The 24,178-nt window shown below is 43.8% G+C and overlaps 1 protein-coding gene across 1 annotated transcript in view; it reads right to left on the bottom strand.

Annotated features, from left to right (window-relative positions):
• The window catches only part of LOC143817669 (uncharacterized), a 49,467-nt gene extending 25,654 nt beyond the window's left edge, over positions 1–23,813 (bottom strand). Inside the window, exons 1-2 of the mRNA XM_077299160.1 lie at positions 23,261–23,813; positions 13,827–14,357 (exon numbers count right to left, since the gene is read on the bottom strand). Of these exons, the coding sequence (XP_077155275.1) occupies positions 13,827–14,357; positions 23,261–23,813 (1,084 nt within the window). The remainder of the gene's footprint in view (positions 1–13,826; positions 14,358–23,260) is intronic.
• Between the last annotated feature and the right edge of the window lie 365 nt (positions 23,814–24,178).

Raw genomic sequence — 24,178 nt, 5'->3', positions numbered from 1 at the left:
TGGCTCTCATTAAGTGCTGTTTATTTTAAAAAAAATGGTGTTTAGGGCCTACTAACGGTGTCTGCCCCTGCCTGGTGTTTGTCCTCAACTGAATACAGCTGAGCTTCTACCTTCTGGCTTTTGGCCTATAGTATCAGATATTAAACTGCATTTGGCCTACTGGTGTGGTTGGGCCCTTGAAAAAGTGTTTGCTGCTCTTGGCTTTGCTACTCCACTGAACAAAGCAATGCCGCCTGTTTAGTCCTGTTACCAATTTTGAACTGCATTTAGCCTAATTTATTCTTTGGCCCTATATCTGTTTCCTCCTCATCCTGCCCATTGCCCAGCCACTGCTAGATGAGTCTGCTGGTACATTGACCTAGACCACTACATTCCCCTTGCACTCTACACAGCCAGAATCTGACCCTGCTGAAAGTAAGGTTCCCCTTCCCGCATGTTATACCACCTTACACAGGGACAAAGAGGAAGGTGCAGATGAAAGTGCAGGTTCCTTCATCAGGTGGGGGGGGCATACTCGTTGGCGACGTCACTGGCACAGGGCACCTCAGAGTACGCAAAAGTGTCGCTGCTGTTGGGAGGCGCCCCCGCCATGCAAACACACCGCCATACTTTGAGGGGCCCTGTGCCAGTGCCAATGCGAATGAGTGGGCCCCCCCTGCTTGCTCAGGATCACAGCACTTGCAACGTTGAAATACTTACCTCTCCCTGCTCCACTGCCGTGACGTAGTCCACGTTTCCTGGGCCCATTAAAATCTTGAACCAGCCCTACCCCCAACAACTTTTGCCAAATGACCCCCAAGTTCCAATGCCCAACTATTATTATAAAGTTAATTAAGATTGACAAGCTTCAGAAACAAGAATGGATGTTTTTGGCATTAAAATGGGCACTGTAGGTGTTTTCCTGGCCTCCACTCACTGCCGACTATGCTTCCACATTGACTTGCATTGGGTTTCGTGTTTCGGTCGATCCCCGACTTTTAGCGACAATCGGCCGACTGCACTCGACTCGACTCTGGACAAATTCGGGTTTCCCAAAACCCGACTCGATCTTAAAAAAATGAAAGTCGCTCAACCCTAGTCACAGGTAGCTATGTAACAATGAATATGTACAGTAAATGTATAAAGGACAATTTTACAATATTATTTTTACCTAGAAGCAGCATCTTCCACCATACTATAGCCCTTATATGTAGCTCTTCTACCATTCAAACCTTATACTGGATGCCATACCCATCTGTATAAAAGCACTGTATTGTTTATGTTGTAAACTTTATTTAATTTCTAAATGCTGACATTTCACATTTGGTCTAGTTTCATTCGTACTTTACATAAATATTAGGCTAGTAGGGAAATATATGGCTGGTGCTTTCTCCACCTATTGAAGTAGTCCCATACTCCTTGTGGAGCAGATGACTGCGTACAGCTGAAGGATCAGTGCAGTGTTAAGTTTTTATAAAGGTCTGGATCCCACATGTGCTAGAGATTCACATATGAAAGGATTCTTTTGTCTTCATTTTAATAATGCGGCAAGCTTTTAACCTTTGACTCTGGTCAGGAAAGAGGGAGGATTCCCTAAATGCTCAGCCTGTCAGTCAAGACGGCTGAAGTAAAGTCTGTTTTAGTTGTGCACAAGGAGTTTACAACACATCAAATGAAGGAACATATCTGTGTAAGGATCTGGCCTTGAGAATGGTGTCAACCTCTTCTGAGTTCTATGGGGCAGGTATTTCTTTTGTCTATGAACAAGGTTTGGTTGTACAACTAATGTGCCTCCAAGGGAAAGCAAGGATTCATATTTCTAAGGTTTCTTTGACCTTGGGGAAATGTCTTCAGATCATGTTAACTCACTTGTTTAAAGCTGGTCATAGATGACATGTACAATACGGTCCTGAAGTAAAACATTTCCAGAATTAAATATGACGTAGAAGCTTTGACATTTTAGCCAATTCTAGCATTTCAGAACATTTACACCAATAATTCTATAAATCCATTTGGCCAATGGAAATTTATTCAATCCAAAGTCACCATTAGTAAAGTTCAATTCCCTCTTTAGCAAAATGCAAATGTTAAATCAGAACATGTAGGAAAAAGATGGTATACATGAGGCTTTAAACATTTGACGTTCCAATATTGGAAATGTAATCTTAGCAAGCAAATCCATGTGCCTATTTTCAGCTTTATTAAGTATACTGTCATGTAGTTCAATGTATTAAAATGAGCTTAATGTTCTATGATGACAGTTTTGAAATTTCTCCAATAGGCGGTGCTGCAGGGGTTAACAGAGGCCTAGGAATGCCTAAATTGAGCCGGAGGCGTCGGCTGGTCACCTGTGAGGGATTAGCCGGCCCTGCAGACAGTTGTTGTTTGAGAACTGTCTGAGGCCACAGAGGGGGATATTTCAGCATTGAGGGAAGGAATGGGCAAAGAATGCCCCCACCACGGACCTTCCTGTCCTGCCGAGATTATTATACAAGTGTCAGATGTGTCTGAAAGGCCAGCTCTGACCCACAGGTCCTGTCTGCTGTGAGGCTAAATCCACCCATCTTTGGGAAGAAAACTTTAACATCAAGGGGTCCTACTTGACCCCAATAAGACATTTCTGTTTTATTTACAATGCACAAATAACAATAATTACTTTTTAACATATTTTGGCATGCTGCTTTCCCCTCCTCCCCTAAAGAACAGACTGTATAGTGTGAATCCCTTTTTCATAATGATACTTTTTTAAGTCATGGAAATTGTTTGGTAAAAAAAATATTTTTCTGCTTTTTATTAATAATTATTGAATACAAACATTTTTAAGAAACCAATGATGAAACACACTGATGTTAGAATTGTAACACTTACTAAAAACTATAAAATTATAAACATTAAGGTATCGAATAAAAGTGAATAAAATGCTGTATACCATCTATTCACATTGTATATAGCTGGTATACAGCATACGTGCCATATAGGTCCGTATTTACCTTACATATAAGTGTATATTTATACAGCATTGCACACAGATCATATATTTCTTTACACTCCAGTAGCCTGCACTTTCAGGTATTTTTTCCCTTGAAGTTTTATTCTTGTTTTTTCATATGTAATCAATAAATATACATTTTATTCGATATATTGGTTATGTGTCATGTTTATAGGTTTATATTGTTTAGTGGACCCATCACACATCTATTTGTTTTCTGTGTTAACTGACCCAACACTGCTGAAACTCAGATCCAAAACACTAATGACATGTGATAATTTTTTTCACTATTTGAAAACCCAAAGATGTCTGAATGAGGCCTAAGACAGAGCTCTGATATATATATTGGAACCATAATCTGCACTGCATCTTTGTAATTGTCACATAACTAGGGCAGATTTTATCCACTGAAAGTAAGGGCTTTTTCCAAATTACATTCAGGGGGTTGCATCTGAAAAATGAGATTCAGACAGAACCCCCAATAGAGCCATAGACTGCAATGACACAAATGGAGATGATCAAATGGCCTTCATTTGTGCTTTTTTCCCCAATGGTGTCCATTTGGCAGATGGGCATATGATGTTTGTAGCCTTCAATATATGTAGTGTGAGCCTAAGGGATGAAGAAGGCTATTTAATTATTGAAATTAGAATACCCCTCTAAATACTTACATAGTGGACCTTGATTGAGATTGAAATACAAAACGCCAACTATCACCATAGGTTTCTGCACGTTGTTAGTGGTTATTAATGGTCAGATGAGCTCCAGTTGTCAGAATTTTGAATGTAAAGATGGCACTACAAACACCTACATCTCGTGCCAACAGCTTTGTGGTGAACAGAGGTCCCCAGAACCACTTGGTGAAAAGGCCACAATCTGCCAAATCTAGAGCATAAAACTTGAGATGGTAATGCATGACCATGCCTCTCACTTCTGTGGGAGTTTCGAAAACAGCTGCGCAGAATTAGCAATGTGCTTCAGGCCTCATTCAGACGTCCATTTTTCACATACGTGCTCTTTAGAACACATACCCATTACAATCTATGCACCAGTTCACATTTCCATGGCTTTTGCGGACCATGAGGCCCCCCCAAAAAAATATGGAGGCATGTCCATTTTTATCCTTATCACAGAGCACAATTACCAATACAAGTGCATGTAAATCTGATGAAAAAATGATGACACTCAGACTATTTTTTTGCGTGAAAAATTACCGAAAGCTAAAATACACAGTCTGAAAGCAATAAATGGCAATGTCGGATCTACAATATAAAATGAATGTACTGAATATAGGTTCAAAATAAAGAAAACCATATACTCATATCCAATTGTCTGAAATATTAAAATAATTCTAGAGCTAATTATCAAAATGTATAGTATTTATTCTGCAACATAAAGTTGCATTTTGCAAAACACTTAAAAGGAACGCTAAATATGTGACTGGTCGCAGTGTAGAGTAAGTATCACATTAAATATTTTTTAACAGTTCCTACCTTTTTTAGACTATTTTGGCCCCATCTTTGAACTTGCACACAAACTATTCCGAAGGTTCATGATTCGATTTTATGTGTATTTTTATGGAAATTATTAATACGGATGGTTTGGTGGAATATATCCTAAAATCTCAAAAAACTAAATCCTTGCCCCAATGAAGATATTTAGGAAGGATAGCCCTGCTAGTGTTTTAAGGATGTGGAATATGATTATAAATCATCTCCTTGTTTTAATTTCTGATGAAATGTTTTTCTTAACTTAATGAAGGTGCTTTGTAGGTCATTGGGTGAGAGCGCACTGATTGAGGAAATGGAGTGTAAGCATTGGGAGTCATTTGGATGGTTGAACAGTTATCATTAGATAAAAGACACTCTTCGGTGGTGCATTTTTCAGTGATGGACAGAAGGCAAGAAAAAAAGAATGAACTTGGAAGACAAACAGAGGAACACCTGTGGAAATGTGATCCCCAGAAAGCAGCCCCCACCCCCCACAAGTCATAGCCAAGGGCAAGCTATAATTCATAGAAATATTTTGGTGTAGATTCCCCTCCTCCTGCTCTCTGGGCTGCATCTTATTTCAAAGGCAGACAAACAACACACTCTTCTGTGTGGCATCTCCAGCCCTAAATCTCCCTTTCTTCACATTCTTGTAACTTGACACGCCAGTCCTGTATCTGACCCCTGTATGGGGCTTGAGGGGGTACGCAGCTTTCAAGGGCTGTCGAATTTTAACTCTCACCTTGCCACGTCATTGCTTTGCCACGTCAAACGTGTACTTGAGAGGCCTCTATAAATAAAGTGTGTGTTACAGGTGGGAGTGCGCAGAACAAAATAATATTGATATTTTATTACCAGGAATTCTACTCAGGGATTTTAGTGGCTCTATAAACATTAGTAATAAACGTAATAATGATGGACAAGTAACATACTTCTAACCTTGTCCAACTATTTATTATTTTTTAATAAATTATATAATATGTGTTGCTCCATTCATAAAACTGCACCGTCTATGGTTTTCACATATAGATTACTGTAAAAGAAAAGTTTTGGGCAGAAAGAAAAAGCTAAAGTGGTCAGTGTAGTTGGATAAGTCATTGTGGTATCCTATTGACCCAGTGCTAAAATGCGCTGTTTGTATAATTGTATAAATTTGGATACTTTTTTTCTCTACCATTATTGGATGCATTGTGAAACAGAGACTAAAAAGCTCCTTTTGGAACTCGGCTATTTCCAGATAAATCTATACTTCTGTAGCTGCTATACTATTACGAAGATTTAATCTTAAGGCTCTTTAACACTGGCCAATAATCGTTATGATTCACTTATTTCTGAGAACTGCATTATCAAGTAATTAACTAAAACCTTATTTCATTTTCCAACTGCTTCTTTTTCAATCAATTTGACAAACAAGTCCCCTTATGTAATACTTATTTTTGCAATGGAACTTAATACTATAATATATTCTATTTTTTTGTAATTTGTTATTTACTGATTGTACATTTTATTATTCTATTTTCTGTAAATTATAGGGGAAAATAACTTGTCAAAGTTGATATTAAAAGCATTTAGAGATGTGCTTTAAAGTAGCTACATGGACCATACACTATGGCTGGTCCAAATAACTAAAGCAATTGTTACCATCCACCTCTCGTGTCTCCCCTTTTCCTCATAGTTTGTAAGCTTGCGAGCAGGGCCCTCATTCCTCCTGGTATCTATTTTGAACTGTGATTACTGTTATGCTGTAATGTCTATTGTCTGTACAAGTCCCCTCTATAAGTTGTAAAGCGCTGCGGAATATGTTGGCGCTATATAAATAAAAATTATTATTATTATTATTATTATTATTAGATGACTGGGAAACACAGGTAGATATGACTCCTGTGCAAGAACCTTATATGGGCCCTGTACAGTCCAATAACTCAGCAGAATGCAAAATTCTACCTGCTTTGGAGGTGACAATGGACCCCTTATCTCTTGGGCTCCTATGAGGCTGCTCAGGTTGCACCAATGGTATACTCACCCCTGCCATAGACAACAATCAACTAAAGATAATCTTTGAGGTGTTTTTGAATTTTGTAGGTGTGCACTGTGCCCTGTCCATGAAGGAGGATGAGGAGAACTGTAATCACCGTCTTTGAGTTGTGTACTCATGCCTGTAATGAAAAATGATGACATTCATCATACCAGTCCCTAAAATATTGTAGCAATCTTCTTGGAAGGTACCATTGGGCTCTTGTGCAAATGCTGAGGTAGCACATATTATGTTTGCCATTGTAATAACCCACTTGAATGAAGTCACCTTCTCACGGCAGTTGGGCTAACACACAATTTAATATGAATTTGTGCTAAGGTCTTCAAATTTAAGGTAAAATCCTCCTTATGTAAAAAAAAAATAAAGTTTAAAGTTATTGAAATATTCAAGTCTTGACTGTACTATTACTTGTACAGGGTGAAGCTTTGTGTCACGCCAGCTTCTCGCAAGCCTTCTCAGCGCCTCTCTACTCACTGCATTCACCATTTTGCTTCCCCAGTATCAGATTAACTTTCTGTGCTGCCTTGTGTTTACTGCCAGCTCTGCTCCTTATCTCCACACGGCTATAGGGAGGCGCGGCCACATCCTACACCAATTTGGCCCTGATGTGTCTTGCAGAGTTTGCCTTCCCCAGCCTTTACCTAGGCAGCAACGGGTTTATTTGGCAGCTCCTCCCACCACTCCTTGCCTGATCATGGGTTCTTAGTTTCAGTTTGTTTCTAGGTTTTTTGCTTTGGTGCATGTTTGACTTGACTCTTCTGCTTTTGACCCTGCTCGTTTTCTGCTTATTGTGATCTCTCCGCTCCTGATCTCGGCTACATTTACTGAACCTGAACCACCTGCTCTGACCCTGGATTATTTGACCACATCTTTGCCTCTGTCATCTTGTACCCCATACCGGTGCTTCAGCTGCTGCAGACCCGGGGACTGCCTTGGAGTAGTACCTGGTGACTACTGCTGCCAAAGCCTATCTTCACCATCAGAGGCTAACAAAAAAAACACCATAAGAGGAAAAACCTCCACTATTCTAGACAAAAAACCACCAGTACACAGGCAGAGATGCTTACCTGTCCAAGGCTTCCAAACAATTGCACTAACCAAGGTGCAGCAGACCCAAATAAAGATAGCAAATACACAGGTGTAATAATACCGATAATGCAGCCAGCCTACAATCAGGAATTGGCCACTTGGTACACCTGTACTAATAAATAATCTGTATGTGGCATGTTAACACAGAAATGCAGAGCATATGGCTCAAAGCCTATTAATGACGCCATACAGCGGGCTAACCATTGCTGACAGTAATGCATCCTGTGTGAACAGAGGCCACAGTTTACAGAGCCGTCTAGGGCCCAGCTGCACCATGAAAAGATATAAAGTGCACAAAAACATAACAATATATGCAAGGTATTGGTTGATATTATGGCCACAATACTTAAGCCGGCAACCCACGTCAAGGGTCCTTACATATTGCCGGTCCTAATCTAACAAAAAAAACACCATAAGAGGAAAAACCTCCAGTATTCTAGACAAAAAACCACCAGTACGCAGGCAGAGATGCTTACCTGTCCAAGGCCTCCAAACAATTGCACTAACCAAGGTGCAGCGGGCCCAAATAAAGATGGCAAATAAACAGGTGCAATAATATCGATAAGGCAGCCACCCTACAAGTCATTAATAGGCTTTGAGCCATATGCTCTGTATTTCTGTGTGAACATGCCAAACAGAACAGAACAGAAAAAAATTGGTAACATTCGGTAAAAAGTGCAGGAAATTATTTGCGTTGCCATAAAAGTATTTTCAGCACGTTAGCAATGATAATGGTAGTGTATCATGAGCGTTTAGCAAGTGTTTGATGAGGGGAGGGGGTTTGCAGAGCTCAGAAGTGCAGCGTCCTTGTGAACAGTATTTTATTTTGTTTCCCTAACTTTATGTGTGCATATTGCGGCTAGCCAATCAGGGTGCAGGAAACATCCACAATGTCCTGACACCACTGCTTGTGTCATTGGCTGCTGAAATCACATGACACTCTCCATATAAAGAGCGGACATCTTGTTTTAGAGCTACTTTGACACTGCAACAGCGCCGAGAGTCTGCTCCTGATGCTGGCACTGATAGCAGAAAGATTTTCGCTGCTTATTTTTTGGCTATTACTGAGGTCCACAGATGGCTAACACAAACTGATACCTAAAAACCCAATTTTATTTCAATCATTAAACAAGACAAATATTCAAATGCCTGCAACAGCAGATCCAAACAAGGATTCATTATTAAAGGGAATCTGTCACCCAAAAATTGGCCTATAAACTAAGGCCACCAGCATCAGGGGCTTATCTACAGCATTTTGTAATGCTGTAGATAAGCCCCCGATGTATCCTGAAAGATAAGAAAAACAGGTCATATTATACTCACCCAGGGACGGTCCCGCTGCATTCCGGTCCATTGGGTGTTGCAGTCTGGGTCCGGGTCCGGTGTCTCCCATGTTCATACTATGATGTCCTCTTCTTGTCTTCCTGCCACGGCTCCTGCACAGGCATACTTTGTCTGCCCTGTTGAGGGCAGAGCAAAGTACTGCACTGCGCAGGTGCCGGGAAAGGTCAGAGAAGCCCAGTGCCTGTGCACTGCAGTACTTTGATGTGCCCTCAACAGGGCAGACAAAATACGCCTGTGCAGGAGCCGCAGCAAGAAGACAAGAAGAGGACATCAGCGTATGAGGCTGGGAGGTGCCGGACTCGTACCACGACGCCCATCGGACCGGACCAAAGCGGGGACCGCCCCTGGTAGAGTATAATATAACCTGTTTTTCTTATCTTTCAGGATACATCGGGGGGCTTATCTGGAGCATTACAGAATGCTGTAGATAAGCCCCTGATGCCAGTGGCCTTAGTTTATAGGCCAATTTTGGGGTGACAGATTCCTTTTAAGGACACCAACACCATGAACGGCCCTGCTGGACCCTATCTGCACCCTTCCTAACAGCGGAGGTTGGCACCCTAGCTTGGTTGCAATTTGGCACCCCCGCTCATCATCGGCTCCCCCTGAATGTCACCTAACAATCCCTAGTTTATGATGACCACAAGCAGTAAGAAAATCAACATACAAAATAACAGGGATGATGCTGTAGTGATCAGAAGGAAGAAGATGGTGTACATCAAAGCCAGTGAACCAAAGGAGGAGGTGTCCCAAAGATAGTTCTCCTCCAAAGGAGCCCAGACAATCAAATCCCCCCAAAAATTATAACAATTGTGATGCAGTGACCCCTATTACTGGTAGGGGGCGCTGCATGGTCTCCTCAGAATATGCATGGAGGCATATTGAGGCCATAGGAATGCATGGCAGTCGCAGGCATAACTGTGTTGATGAGACAACGTCCAACATTATTGTAAATGGCCGGTATGTGTGTCGCAGAGGAAGATACTCTGCGCTGTAAGCCTGAAGTAAGGTTGTTCTGTGACCTATAGTCCCACAAGTATTTGTGTAGTTTTAAAGGGAGGCTTGCAGGGTTAGCTGGAGAGCTGGGTGGGTCTGGCTAACCACACACACCTCCCACCTATGGGAGTACTTACAGCCTCATAATGTGGCCAGGGTGTGGGTCACATGTTCTGAGTGTATAGACCTGAATGGTTTTTGGCTGTAAGGTCCTGTGAGAGGAAAGGACTATGTGTTGGGAGGTCCAGAGTGGGGACCGGATCCCTGAAGAGCACCTGGTGAGGCCGTGATCCTGAGTGGCCACTGTGTTGGGAGGTCCAGTGTGTGGACCAGATCCCTAAAGAGCATGAGGTGCGGCCATGGATCTGCAGATCCAGTGATGGCTACTGTGTTGGGGAAGCTACCGTCCTTCTGTCGGTCTGCAACTGACTGGTATATGCCTGTCAGGAAAGTTGGTGGTCCCCGTAATGCAGCTTCTCCAGTGGATATAATGAACTGTTCGGCGTGTGGTCTCATGCGGAAACTGGACAGAGAAGTCTGGTGTATTTAGAGACTTCATATTATAGCCGAGTACTAAGAAGCGTTATGATCTATGCAGTCACCTATGGTAACTGGATGGAGTGAGGTCCAGCATGTTTAAAGACCGTAACTTAATGTCATGTCCTGATACAGTGTGTAATGAACTGTTTGTGGTACGGTTTATGACTCTATAATAAACTGCATAAACTGTTATGTGCAAAAAGTGTGTAATAATTATAGGGGATAACTCAGGAGACTCTTTGCGTGGAGGAAGACAACTACAGGACACAGTTTTATAAGTGGTAAAGTCTATATTATCACACGGTGATTCAAACAGGTACAGAGAGAAACTCAAGTCCACAACACTTGGTGCAAATAATAAACGCAGCTTAGCAGTCTATAGGAAACTTCAGAGGAAAATGCAATCAAGCAGAAAGTCTATGAAGCACAGTTATTCTTGAGGATACTTGACACGAATAAATCCTTGTCTTAGTCCAGGCACAGATAGATATGCTTATTAGGCAGTTCAAATCAAATCTTAGCTCAACACATTTGTTCAGAGCGGCCTATCACGTTCCCTAATCAAACTCATTTTATGTTTGTGTGTGTGTAGCCCATTCACTATCTCCATCTACCTCCCACCCCCTGAAGATGGCTGGACCATCATTGTAAATACATCATTGTAAATACACACCTGTACTTTGTCTCTCCCCACCTCATTGTAGATTGTAAGCTCTCACAAGCAGGGTCGTCTTATTTTGTCTTATTTTGCTTTATTACTGTATTGTTAACATTGTTACCTATGACTCTTGTGTTTGAAACTGTTAAACTGTAAAGCGCTGCGGAATATGTTGGCGCTATATAAATAAAGATTATTATTATTTACCAGGGAGGCCTGGTTAATAGTCTCAGGTTATTGCAAAGCAGCAACAGCTTACATGACCAGCAAATGCAGATGGAAGTACACACGAACAGCAGATGAAGGAGGATTACTGGAAACTTGTGTATGCAGCAGGAACTCAGAGCAGAGTAGCAGGATCACCACACAGGTTCACAGGAGCAGGTGTATAGCCAGGGAGTAATCATAGGTCAGGAGCTGGATGCAAGGCAGAATACTGGCCCAGACTGAAGGCTGGGTGGAGTTTTATAGCAGGAGACACAGTGCACATGAGACCAAAGACACCATCTTGAAAAAGGGCAGTAATGCACAAAAGGTAAAAAATGTTCAGAGTCCTGACATTACTCCCTCCTTAGAAGCGGCCTCAGGATGATCCTGGACCTGGTTTCTCAGGGAATCTCTGATGAAAACAAGAAATCTTCTGTTGGGCATTGATGTTTTCCATAGGTTCCCAAGAGTCTTCCTCAGTGGGATATCCCTGCCATCTTATCAGATATTGGAGCCGATTCCTGCGAATCCTGGAATCAATAATTTCCTCCACCACGAATTGTTCTTGCCCATCAATCACCACAGGCTGCGGAGGTGGCACAACACGTCCCTGGAAGGTATTAGGAGATACAGGCTTTAGTAAAGATACATGAAAAACTGGGTGTACCTTCATTGTCCTAGGCAGCTTCAGCCGGCAGGCCACAGAGCTCACAATACCGTTGATCTTGAAAGGGCCAAAGAATTTCTGTCCAAGTTTTTGCGAAGGAACGTTTAACTTCAGATTCTTAGTTGCTAACCACATGGAATCTCCTACCTGGAACATGGGTGCAGATTTACGGAATCTATCAGCCGATCTCTTATAACGTTCTTGAGCTGTGGTCAGGGATTCCTTCAGAACCTCCAGATTCTGTCTCTTCGCAGTCAGCCTTTCCTCCACTGCCGGAACCGGAGAATTAATTGGAGACCTAGGTAAAATACACGGATGATAACCCAGATTGGCAAAGAAAGGTGTAAATTTAGTGGAGGCGCTCTGAGAATTATTATATGAAAATTCAGCTAACGGCAACAACTCCAACCAATCATCCTGGAGATGGCTGACATAACATCTTAGATATTGTTCAAGCATCTGGTTGGTACGCTCAGTCTGACCATTTGTCTGGGGATGGTAAGCAGAAGAGAGACAGACATTAATATTGAGTGCAGAGCAAAACCCCTTCCAGAATCTTGAAGTGAACTGTACTCCACGGTCAGAGATGATCTCATCCGGAACCCCGTGCAACCGAAAGACATTATGCATAACCAAGTTCACTGTATCTTTAGCTGAGGGGAGGCCGGTGCATGGAACAAAATGAGCAGCTTTAATCAGGCGATCAACTACCACCATGATTGTATTCATGCCCCCCGATGTAGGCAGCTCCACAATAAAGTCCATTGATATAGACCACCAAGGGCGGGACGGAACAGGTAATGGCTGTAGAAGACCCGTAGGTGCCACATGAGGAGTCTTGTAACAGGCACATACCTCACAAGAGAGAACATAGTCCTTGGTATCCTTCAGGAAAATGTTGGCCACCAGAAGAATCAGCTCAGGAACTCTTGTGTCTTCTGTACCCCCCTGTGACCAGCCAACTTGGAGTCATGTACCAAACTTGAGGATCTGCAGACGGACGACCTGCGGGACGTAGATACGCCGATCTCTGAACCACATGCCACTCTTAAAGACAAGATTAATATCCACAGGTGGGTTGACCAGAATTACATCACCTTCATAGGCCTCCCTGCACTCCTTCCACAAGTCCTGATCGTGGATAACTCCGATGAAATTGGTATCAGATAGAATGGTCTTGGATGGGGCTCCAGGTACGGAATCCGCAGCATGGATTCGGGATAAAGCATCAGCCGTCCCATTACAAGAACCTGGACGGTACAAGATAACAAAGTTAAATTGATTTAAAAATAAGTTCCAACGAGCCTGACGAGGAGAAAGACATCTAGCAGATCTAAGGAACTCTAGATTGCGATGGTCAGTTAGCACTATGATCTGTTGTGCAGCTCCTTGCAGATGATGCCTCCATTCTTTGAAAGCCGCAATAATAGCCAGCAATTCCTTGTCTCCCACGTCGTAATTCTTCTCTGCTGAGGTTAGTCTACGGGAAAAAAAAGCACAAGGATGTAGCAGACCCTTCTCTCCAGTTCTTTGGGAGAGAATAGCCCCCAAAGCATTATCAGAAGCGTCCACCTCCACAATGAAAGGAAGTGTTGGATCTGGGCGTATCAACAGCGGTGCTGACGTGAAACAGACTTTAAGTAGATCAAAAGCCTCTTGAGCCTGTGATGACCACTTAAAGGGCTTTTCCTTCTTTGTCAAGGAAGTAATGGGACGGACAATATCAGAAAAATTTTGAATGAAGCATCTGTAGAAATTTGCAAAACCAATAAAATGTTGGACCTCCTTAACGTTCTTGGGTACCGGCCAGTCAAGGATAGCCTGAATTTTACCAGATTCCATGTTCAGCCCCTGGGGAGAGATGATATAACCTAAGAACTGTATCTCAGAACGATGGAACTCGCATTTCTCCGGCTTAATATACAGATGGTTCTCTTTCAGACATCTTAAAACAGTTTTGACATGTTCTTCATGTTCCTGTAGAGAGTCAGAAAAGATTAGTATATCGTCCAAATAGATCACTACAAACTGGTCCAACAAATCTTTGAAAATGTCATTAGTAAGGTGTTGAAATGTTGCAGGGGCGTTACAAAGCCCAAAGGGCATCACAAGAGATTCAAAGTGTCCATACCGGCATCTGAATGCTGTCTTCCACTCATCCCCTGGAAGAATACGCACCAAATTATAAGCCCCACAAAGATCCAGTTTAGAGAACACCTTAGCATGGCGGACTCTTTCCAGTAATTCGGGAATCAGAGGCAAAGGGTAACGGTTTCGTACGGTTACCTTATAGAGTTCTTGATAGTGAACACAGGGTCTCAGGGTCCCATCCTTCTTCTTTGCAAAAAAGATAGGTGCCCCTGCTGGTGAGGAAGAAGGACGTATGAAGCCTTTGGCCAGATTTTCATCAATATACTCTTTTAAGGCTTGAAGCTCAGGTGCCGCCAAAGGGTATACGTTACCAAAAGGAATGGCTGCCCTGGGAAGCAGCTCAATGGGACAGTCTTAATGCCTGTGTGGAGGAAGCTGATCTGCATTCTTCTTGTCACAGATGTCAGAGAACTCTTTATAAGCTGGAGGTAAAGAAAATACCTGTACATGTGGTTCCGTAGCCGTGGACTCAGGGACAGCTTCTGTTAACGCTGAGTTGCTCCTTGTTGGGAAGATAATCTCCTTGGTCTCCCAGTTGATAATTAGGTTCTGAGAACGCAACCAAGGAATGCCTAAAATCACAGGAAAATGAGGAGAAGAAATTAGCAAGAAAGAAAGTTGCTCCTGATGCTTAGACTCCAACAAAATTTCAAGGGGTACGGTCTCCTGATCCACAGGCCCAGAGATTAAAGGTGACCCATCCACTGTTTCCATGGTAATTGGAGAGGCTCTTTGCTGAATTTTAATACCATGTTCCTTGGCAAATGCGATATCCATGAAATTGCCACCTGCACCAGAGTCAATCATAGCTGAACTGGAAATCCACTGTCCTGAACACAGGATCTTAATAGGGAGAGAACAGTGAGAGTTCTTTTCCTTCAGCTCCTTGGGGGGTGAAGTCATAGAAAGTGAATGGAATACAGCGTTTAAAGGCAGGCTACATTCAGAGATATCAGATTCATCATCACAGTTGTCATACTCCCCTATTGCTGCTAGCACCTTGTTAGGCCGTCTAGGACACTTAGGACAATTGATCAAGAAGTGGTCAGACTGGCCGCAGTAGAAACATAGACTTTCACGCAGGTGATGCTCCCAACGCTCATTACTCTCGCGCCTCTGAACGGAATCAATTTGCATGGGCACCTTCTCCACCTCCCGAGAGGTTTTACCTGCAGGCTCTTTAGAAGGAAGGGAAAAGTTAGAAACACAGTCATATGCAGCAAATTTCTCCTGCCTACGCTCAGTAAGGCGAATGTCTATGCGCACACAATGCTGTATAAATGTCTCTAGCTCTTGTGGTGACTCAGAGCGGGCTAGTTCATCTTTTACAATACTAGACAGACCCCTTTTAAAAATAGGAAATTGTGCATAACTGTCCCAATTGGTATCTACCGCCAATCTCCTAAATTCAGTGGCATACTCAATAACAGAATGTTTAGCCTGGCGTAAAGACAACAAAGCAAATTCAGCGGTGGCTCGGTGATTATGGTCATCAAACATTAATGCCATAGCGGCCAAGAAATCATCCAAGTCATTTAACCGTGGGTCACGATACTCAATCATCGGATTCGCCCAGGCGAGCGCTCGTGAGGTCAGTAGCATTATTACACACAATACTTTGGATCTATCAGTAGGAAAACAGTCAGCATGCACATCAAAATATAGCATACATTGATTCACAAAGCCACGAAATTTAGCAACTTAGGTGGGCCAGCTGGTGGCAGTTGTCCAGAGGGTAAAGTCACTTGTGCAGCTATTTGCGTGCTTATGTCCTGAAAAGCCCGTCCATACTGGGACTCTATGCCAGCAAGTTTGTTTTCCTGGGCTGCCATGCGGTTGCTCAAGTCCTGCAAAGTTTGTCCAAACACTTGTTGATTGTGTTCAAAGCTTCCAAACTTCTTTTGCAGACCTTCCACATCTTTCTGCAGTGATCTAATTATGGAAAACACCTGCTCTAATTTGCTTTCTGCAGTCATTGTTCCAGCAGTCTCCTTTTTTTTTAGGCTAGAGTATCCTGTAATAATTATAGGGGATAACTCAGGAGACTCTTTGCGTGTAACAAGACAACTACAGGACACAGTTTTATAAGTGGTAAAGTCTATATTATCACACGGTGATTCAAACAGTTGCAGAGAGAAACTCAAGTCCACAACACTTGGTGCAAATAATAAACGCAGCTTAGCAGTCTATAGGAAACTTTAGAGGAAAATGCAATCAAGCAGAAAGTCTATGAAGCACAGTTATTCTTGAGGATACTTGACACGAATAAATCCTTGTCTTAGTCCAGGCACAGATAGATATGCTTTTTAGGCAGTTCAAATCATATCTTAGCTCCACCAGGGAGGCCTGTTTAATAGTCTCAGGTTATTGCAAAGCAGCAACAGCTTACATGACCAGGAAATTCAGATGGAAGTAAACACGAACAGCAGATGAAGGAGGATTACTGGAAACTTGTGTATGCAGCAGGAACTCAGAGCAGAGTAGCAGGATCAAAACACAGGTTCTCAGGAGCAGGTTTATAGCCAGGGAGTAATCAGAGGTCAGGAGCTGGATGCAAGGCAGAATACTCTAGCACAGACTGAAGGCTGTGGTGGAGTTTTATAGCAGGAGACACAGTGCACATGATACCAAAGACGCCATCTTGAAAAAGGGAAGTAATGCACAAAAGGTAAAAAATGTTCAGAGTCCTGACAAAGTGTTCCTTTGTACCTTAAATCTTGCTGCCAAGCGAGTATTCCCCAATCCATTAGTGATCGCTGCATCACACAATCAAATGTCAAAAAAACGAATTGACAACAGATACCCAGCAAATGATGCACTCGAGGTTGTAGAGAAGGAATCAGGAAGAAGCCTGAACTAACTTACCCTCCACTCACTCTAAATCATTAACCCTACCTTGCCGCGGAGGTTGGCTCCCTAACAAGTGGTGACCCGCTCGACGTCAGCTTCCCCTCACTTACCCTTTACGGTATCCCTTAATTACTCTCAAACCATAAGAGAGATAGTAAGAGGAAAAAGGAAAATACGATGTGTGAGGGGCTCAAAGGTTATATGTTTAAAGGCAGACAAAAAGGTCATATCCCACAACCGCTAGCTGGTGTATTCAGGAGATGCAGTAAAGTGCTACAGTGCTTGATATTTGTCCTAATTTCCATACAGAAAATAGATAAAGTGCAACACACAGCAAACTCACATATTTGTAAACATGACACAAATCTGGCCCACCTGTGTCCAACAATGATAATACACTTGTCGTGATATAAATAGAAACCAATCTTTTCAAATCAACTTCTGAGCATTATTGGCACTACAAGCGTTGACCCTGTATAATGTTCACAGCAGGGTTTCTAAAGTTACCATGCCACTATTGTGTTATGGAAATATTTGGGTTGGATGAATTTATCCCTCTGTGTGTGCTGCGGCCGCTCCCAATTAGACTGAGTATTTTGAGCGCTCAAAGGAATGAGACTGCAACACCATTGTGTCAGAACAACATTCCATCATTACCGGTACTTTATTGTACATACATAGTTTTATATTTTCACATAGAAAGGAGTGGTTAGGGGTTGTCAGGGGTGGTTAGTTAATTACCATATTGTCTAGCTCCTCTGTCATTGGTTATCTAAACATATATGGAATATTGTGATTAATGCTCATATGACAGCGGATTAAGCAACTAAACTTGAGTTCTGTATGTAGGACAGAGTTGAGACATTTGATCAGCAGTCACCAAACATCTGACTCTGTTCTGCTTTTAGGGATGGAAAACCCCATATGATCTGTCTGGGTTATATTAGTTCGTGTCAACCATTTTAAACCATTTATTATAATGTATATATTAGCTGTGAGCATATAAGTATATATTTGATTATAGAGGAGTATACATGCAAGTAAGATCTACATGATATATATATCTATCACAAGCCCCCCTTAGATATCACTTGCCCTAATCCTAGCCTCCTGTCCCAAAGCGCTGCAACTCTTTTGTGCTGTCGGCGAACTGACACAAGCCTAACGCCTGTGCCCCACTCCGTACAGACTTTTCGCAAATGGGCGGTCAGGAGATCTGTCCCTAAAGGGGGTTTGTTGCAATCAGTCTCTTAGTCAATAGCATGTGTAGTGAGCGATGTGTAGTCTTTATCAGGTAGGTCATCTATTCGGTCAGGCCGCAACATCATTCTGGCTTGGGTGTCATCTTCTGGTAGGGGAGCTTTCTTGCGATGCGATGAGTGGATCCAAGCGGGTCTTCCCTCCAGTTTCGCAGAGTTTGGTGTCATCAGCAGCACTTGAACAGGACCATCAAATCTGGGATCGAGTGGTGTTCTCCTTACAAACTTTTTTCCACCAACTCCCAGTCTCCTGGCTTAGGAGTGCGTACCGGACACTGAATCTGGATCTGGCAATGAAGAAAAAAACTCGAGAATGGATGTTAGCAAGTTTCTTGGTGATTTCAATTACATAAGCAGACAAAGTATCATATTACATAGTCAGCTGCTGAGGGAAAGGATACCCCTAACCTGGGACTGGACACAAACAAAATTTCATATGGTAACAGCTTTTCTGGGCCTCTGGGAGTGTGCCTAACACTGAGTAGTGTGATTGGGAGTGTGTTGGCCTAAGTCTGACCCTACTGCTGGCTAGATCTCTCGTGTGAGATTTGCTGTGAATGCGGGTCCCTGGTCACTCTCTATCACTTCTGGGACCCCATAGCTGCATATCTCGTCTCTGAGAGTAGCTTCTTTGCAGTAGTCTTTGCTGACTGGTTCTTCACTGGGAAAGCTTCTGGCTGTCATCCTGAGAACATGTCCACGGCCACAAGGGCATATTCGAATCCTCCATTTGGTGGCATCTGGATGTGGTCTATCTGGATCCTCTGGAAGGGGTACAGTGGTCTAGCAAGTTGATGTGTGGGAACTTTCTTCATTCTTCCAGGGTTGCATTTGCCACAGGTCAGACAGCTGTTTATGAACTTGGCTGTTAGGGTGGAGATTTCTGGAGCGAACCAGTAAGCACCAATCGGATCATTCATCTGTGTCTTTAATCTGTGTGTGGGCCCATGTGCCCACTGGACCACCATAGGGTACATGCTTCAGGGTAAACAGGGTTTGTAGTCCATTGAGTATACCCTTCCTTCTTCATGTGTTGCTCACTTCTGCATCCAGCATTCCTTCTTGTCCTTTGGGGCTTGCTCTTGCAGCTTTTTTGAGCAGATCCCAGGATGTCATCTTGTCAGGTTTCCTGTCTTCAGCCATCCTGTAGTAGCCGTCCAGCTCTACGACCTCTTCCACTTGTCCATATTGTCTTCCCTTGACTGTTTCTTTCGCTGCCATATCCGCCATGTTGTTGTCTCGTGCCCCTACTGTGTTCAGTTTCCCATGCGCTTTGACTTTTAGTATTGTCACCACTTTTGGAAGTTGAAGTGTGTTCAGCAGGTCCTTAATAGCTCCATGATGCTTCACGGTTGTTCCGCTTGCTGTGAGGAAGTCCCTTGCAGCCCAGATGGGTCCGAAGTCGTGTGCTATGCCATGCAAGTACCTTGAATCGGTATACATTTTCTCAGTCTTGTCTTCTGCCATCTGGTAGGCCTTCATCAGCGCTATCAGTTCTGCTTCCTGGGCTGACAGACTGGGCGGCAGACTTCTGGACCACAGGGTCTCTTGATTGCTGGTCGCTGCACCTCCCGTGTGGAATCTTCCTTCATCATCTGCAAATCTGGAGCCATCCACATAGAGGATCAACTCTGGGTTGGTCAGTGGCTCTTCTGCCACCTTGGGTAGTCCTGCTGTTTCCTGTTGCATGATGCTGAAGCAATCATGGTCATCCGTCCGGAGCAAATTCAGATCCCTGCAGAAGGTATCATGCAGATTTTGATCAGACTTTTTATCTGAAGGTCCATATCTGTATCCCCCCTTGGGAGTGGGAGTAGAGTGGATGGGTTGAGGATTGTGCATCTGGAGATGGTGACATTGTCGGGCAGGAGTAGAGAGCACTGGAGGCGAAGATGCCTGGCGGTGGAGAGATGTTTTGGCTGGGTTTGGTTGAGGATTGCTGAGATGTCATGCAGAGCCAGGATTTCCAATGGTTTTTCCACTGATGTCAGTAGTCCTGTCCAGGAGGGCGTGTGCTGCAACTGCTGCTCTCATGCGGGAGGAAGAGGCTCCCCTTGCAACTGGATCCAGGCAAGCTGAAAAGTAGTCCGAAAGTCTCTGCTTTCCCCCCTGTTATGACCCCAATGGCAGAGGGTCTCAGGAATAAATACCAAGTCTGCAAACACAAAAAACCAGCTCATAGGGCAGTGGTAACTGGGCTGACCGTATATCTAATCCTAGCACCACAAATAGCAGCAGCCGGGGAACATGCCTACGTTGGTTCTAGACGTCTCGCGCCAGCCGGAGAACTAACTAACCCTAGAAGGGAAAAGATAGACCTTTCTTGCCTCCAGAGAAAAGACCCCAAAAGTTGGATACAAGCCCCCAACAAATAATAACGGTGAGGTAAGAAGAAAAGACAAACGTAAGAATGAACTAGGTATTTAGCAAAGAGAGGCCCACTGACTAATAGCAGAATATAGTAAGATGACTTATACGGTCAGCAAAAACCCTATCAAAATTTCCACGCTGGATATTCAAGAACCCCCGAACCGTCTAACGGCCCGGGGGGAGAATACCAGCCCCCTAGAGCTTCCAGCAAAATCAGGAATCACATTTAGTACAAGCTGGACAAAAAATAAGAGCAATGCAAATAACCAAAAAACAAGGAAGCAAGACTTAGCTTAATTTTGCAAGAACCCGGACCAGCAGACAGGAGCAAACAGAAAGAACTGATACAATGATGCCAGGCACCAGACTGAGAATTCAGGAAGTTCATATAGCAACACCCCTGGACTAACGACCCAGGTGGGTGCCAAACTGAGGAAAGACAATCCCAGAGTCATATCACTAGTGACCACAAGAGGGAGCCAAAAAAGTCTAATTCACAACAGTACCCCCCCTTTAAGGAGGGGTCACCGAACCCTCACCAAGACCACCAGGGCGATCAGGATGAGCAGTGTGAAAGGCACGAACTAAATCGGCCGCATGCACATCAGAGGCAACCACCCAGGAATTATCCTCCTGACCGTAGCCCTTCCACTTGACCAGATACTGAAGCCTCCGCCTGGAGAGACGAGAATCCAAGATCTTCTCCACCACGTACTCCAACTCGCCCTCAACCAACACCGGAGCAGGAGGCTCAACAGAAGGAACCACAGGTACAACGTACCGCCGCAACAAAGACCTATGGAACACGTTGTGAATGGCAAACGACACCGGAAGATCCAAGCGAAAGGACACAGGATTAAGGATTTCCAATATCTTGTAAGGACCGATGAAGTGAGGCTTAAATTTAGGAGAGGAGACCTTCATAGGAACAAATCGAGAAGACAGCCATACCAAATCCCCAACACGAAGTCGGGGACCCACACCACGGCGGCGGTTGGCAAAACGCTGAGCCTTCTCCTGTGACAACTTTAAGTTGTCCACCACATGACTCCAAATCTGCTGCAACCTATCCACCACAGAATCTATCCCAGGACAGTCAGAAGGCTCCACATGTCCCGAGGAAAAACGAGGATGGAAACCAGAGTTGCAGAAAAATGGCGAAACCAAAGTAGCGGAACTAGCCCGATTATTAAGGGCAAACTCAGCCAACGGCAAGAAGGTCACCCAATCATCCTGATCTGCAGAAACAAAACACCTCAAATAAGCCTCCAGAGTCTGATTAGTTCGTTCCGTTTGTCCATTAGTCTGAGAATGAAAGGCAGACGAAAACGACAAATCAATGCCCATCTTAGCACAAAAGGATCGCCAGAACCTGGAAACAAACTGGGATCCTCTGTCAGAGACGATATTCTCAGGAATGCCATGTAAACGAACCACATTCTGAAAGAACAAAGGAACCAGATCGGAAGAGGAAGGCAGCTTAGGCAAAGATACCAAATGGACCATCTTGGAAAAGCGATCACATACCACCCAGATGACAGACATGCCCTGAGACACCGGAAGATCTGAAATGAAATCCATGGAAATTTGTGTCCAAGGCCTCTTCGGGACAGGCAAGGGCAAGAGCAACCCGCTGGCACGAGAACAGCAAGGCTTAGCTCGAGCACAAGTCCCACAGGACTGCACAAATGACCGCACATCCCGTGACAAGGAAGGCCACCAAAAGGACCTAGCCACCAAATCTCTGGTGCCAAAAATTCCCGGATGCCCTGCCAACACCGAGGAATGAACCTCGGAAATGACTCTGCTGGTCCACTTATCAGGAACAAACAGTCTGTCAGGTGGACAAGAATCAGGTCTACCAGCCTGAAATCTCTGCAACACACGTCGCAAATCCAGAGAAATGGCTGACAAGATTACTCCCTCTTTAAGAATACCAACTGGTTCTGCGACTCCAGGAGAGTCAGGCACAAAGCTCCTTGAAAGAGCATCAGCCTTCACATTCTTTGAACCTGGTAAATACGAGACCACAAAGTCAAAACGGGAGAAAAACAATGACCAACGGGCCTGTCTAGGATTCAGGCGTTTAGCAGACTCGAGATACATCAGATTTTTGTGATCAGTCAAGACCACCACACGATGCTTAGCACCCTCGAGCCAATGACGCCACTCCTCAAATGCCCACTTCATGGCCAGCAACTCCCGATTGCCAACATCATAATTCCGCTCAGCAGGCGAAAACTTCCTAGAGAAAAAAGCACATGGTCTCATTACAGAGCAACCAGGGCCTCTCTGCGACAAAACGGCCCCTGCCCCAATCTCAGAAGCATCCACTTCAACCTGAAAGGGAAGTGAGACATCAGGCTGGCACAAAACAGGCGCTGAAGTAAACCGGCGCTTCAACTCTTGGAAAACTTCCACGGCTGCAGGAGCCCAGTTAGCAACATCAGAACCTTTCTTGGTCATATCCGTCAAAGGTTTAACAACGCTAGAAAAATTAGCAATAAAACGACGGTAGAAGTTAGCAAAACCCAAGAACTTCTGAAGACTCTTAACTGACGTGGGTTGAGTCCAATCATGAATAGCTCGGACCTTGACTGGGTCCATCTCCACCGCAGAAGGGGAAAAAATAAAACCCAAAAAGGGAACCTTCTGTACTCCAAAGAGACACTTTGAGCCCTTAACAAACAAAGCATTCTCACGCAAGACCTGAAACACCATCCTGACCTGCTCTACATGCGAGTCCCAATCATCAGAAAAAAACAGAATATCATCCAGATAAACAATCATAAATTTATCCAGATACTTCCGGAAAATATCATGCATAAAGGACTGAAACACTGAAGGAGCATTAGAGAGCCCAAAAGGCATCACCAAGTACTCAAAATGACCTTCGGGCGTATTAAATGCAGTTTTCCATTCATCTCCCTGCTTAATGCGCACAAGGTTGTACGCCCCACGAAGATCTATCTTGGTGAACCACTTGGCACCTTTAATCCGGGCAAACAAGTCCGACAACAGAGGCAAAGGATACTGAAATTTAACAGTGATTTTATTCAGAAGCCTATAGTCAATACAAGGTCTCAAAGATCCGTCCTTCTTGGCCACAAAAAAGAATCCCGCACCAAGAGGGGAAGAGGATGGACGGATATGCCCCTTCTCCAGAGATTCCTTGATATACGAACGCATTGCGGTATGCTCAGGTACAGACAGATTAAATAGTCTTCCCTTAGGAAATTTACCACCTGGAATCAAATCTATAGCGCAGTCACAGTCCCTATGAGGAGGCAGAGCACTGGACCTGGACTCGCTGAATACATCCTGAAAATCAGACAAATACTCAGGAACTTCCGAAGGAGTAGAGGAAGCAATAGACACTGGTGGGGAATCACCATGAATTCCCTGACAGCCCCAACTTGACACAGACATTGCCTTCCAATCCAAGACTGGATTATGGGTCTGTAACCATGGTAGACCCAAAACGACCAAATCATGCATTTTATGCAGAACAAGAAAACGAATCACCTCCCGATGTTCAGGAGTCATACACATGG

The sequence above is a fragment of the Ranitomeya variabilis genome, chromosome 3, assembly GCF_051348905.1.
Source record: "Ranitomeya variabilis isolate aRanVar5 chromosome 3, aRanVar5.hap1, whole genome shotgun sequence".
Lineage (NCBI taxonomy): Eukaryota > Metazoa > Chordata > Amphibia > Anura > Dendrobatidae > Ranitomeya > Ranitomeya variabilis.
The sequence above is the reverse complement of the archived record's forward strand: the minus strand, read 5'-3'. Positions and strand labels throughout refer to the sequence as shown.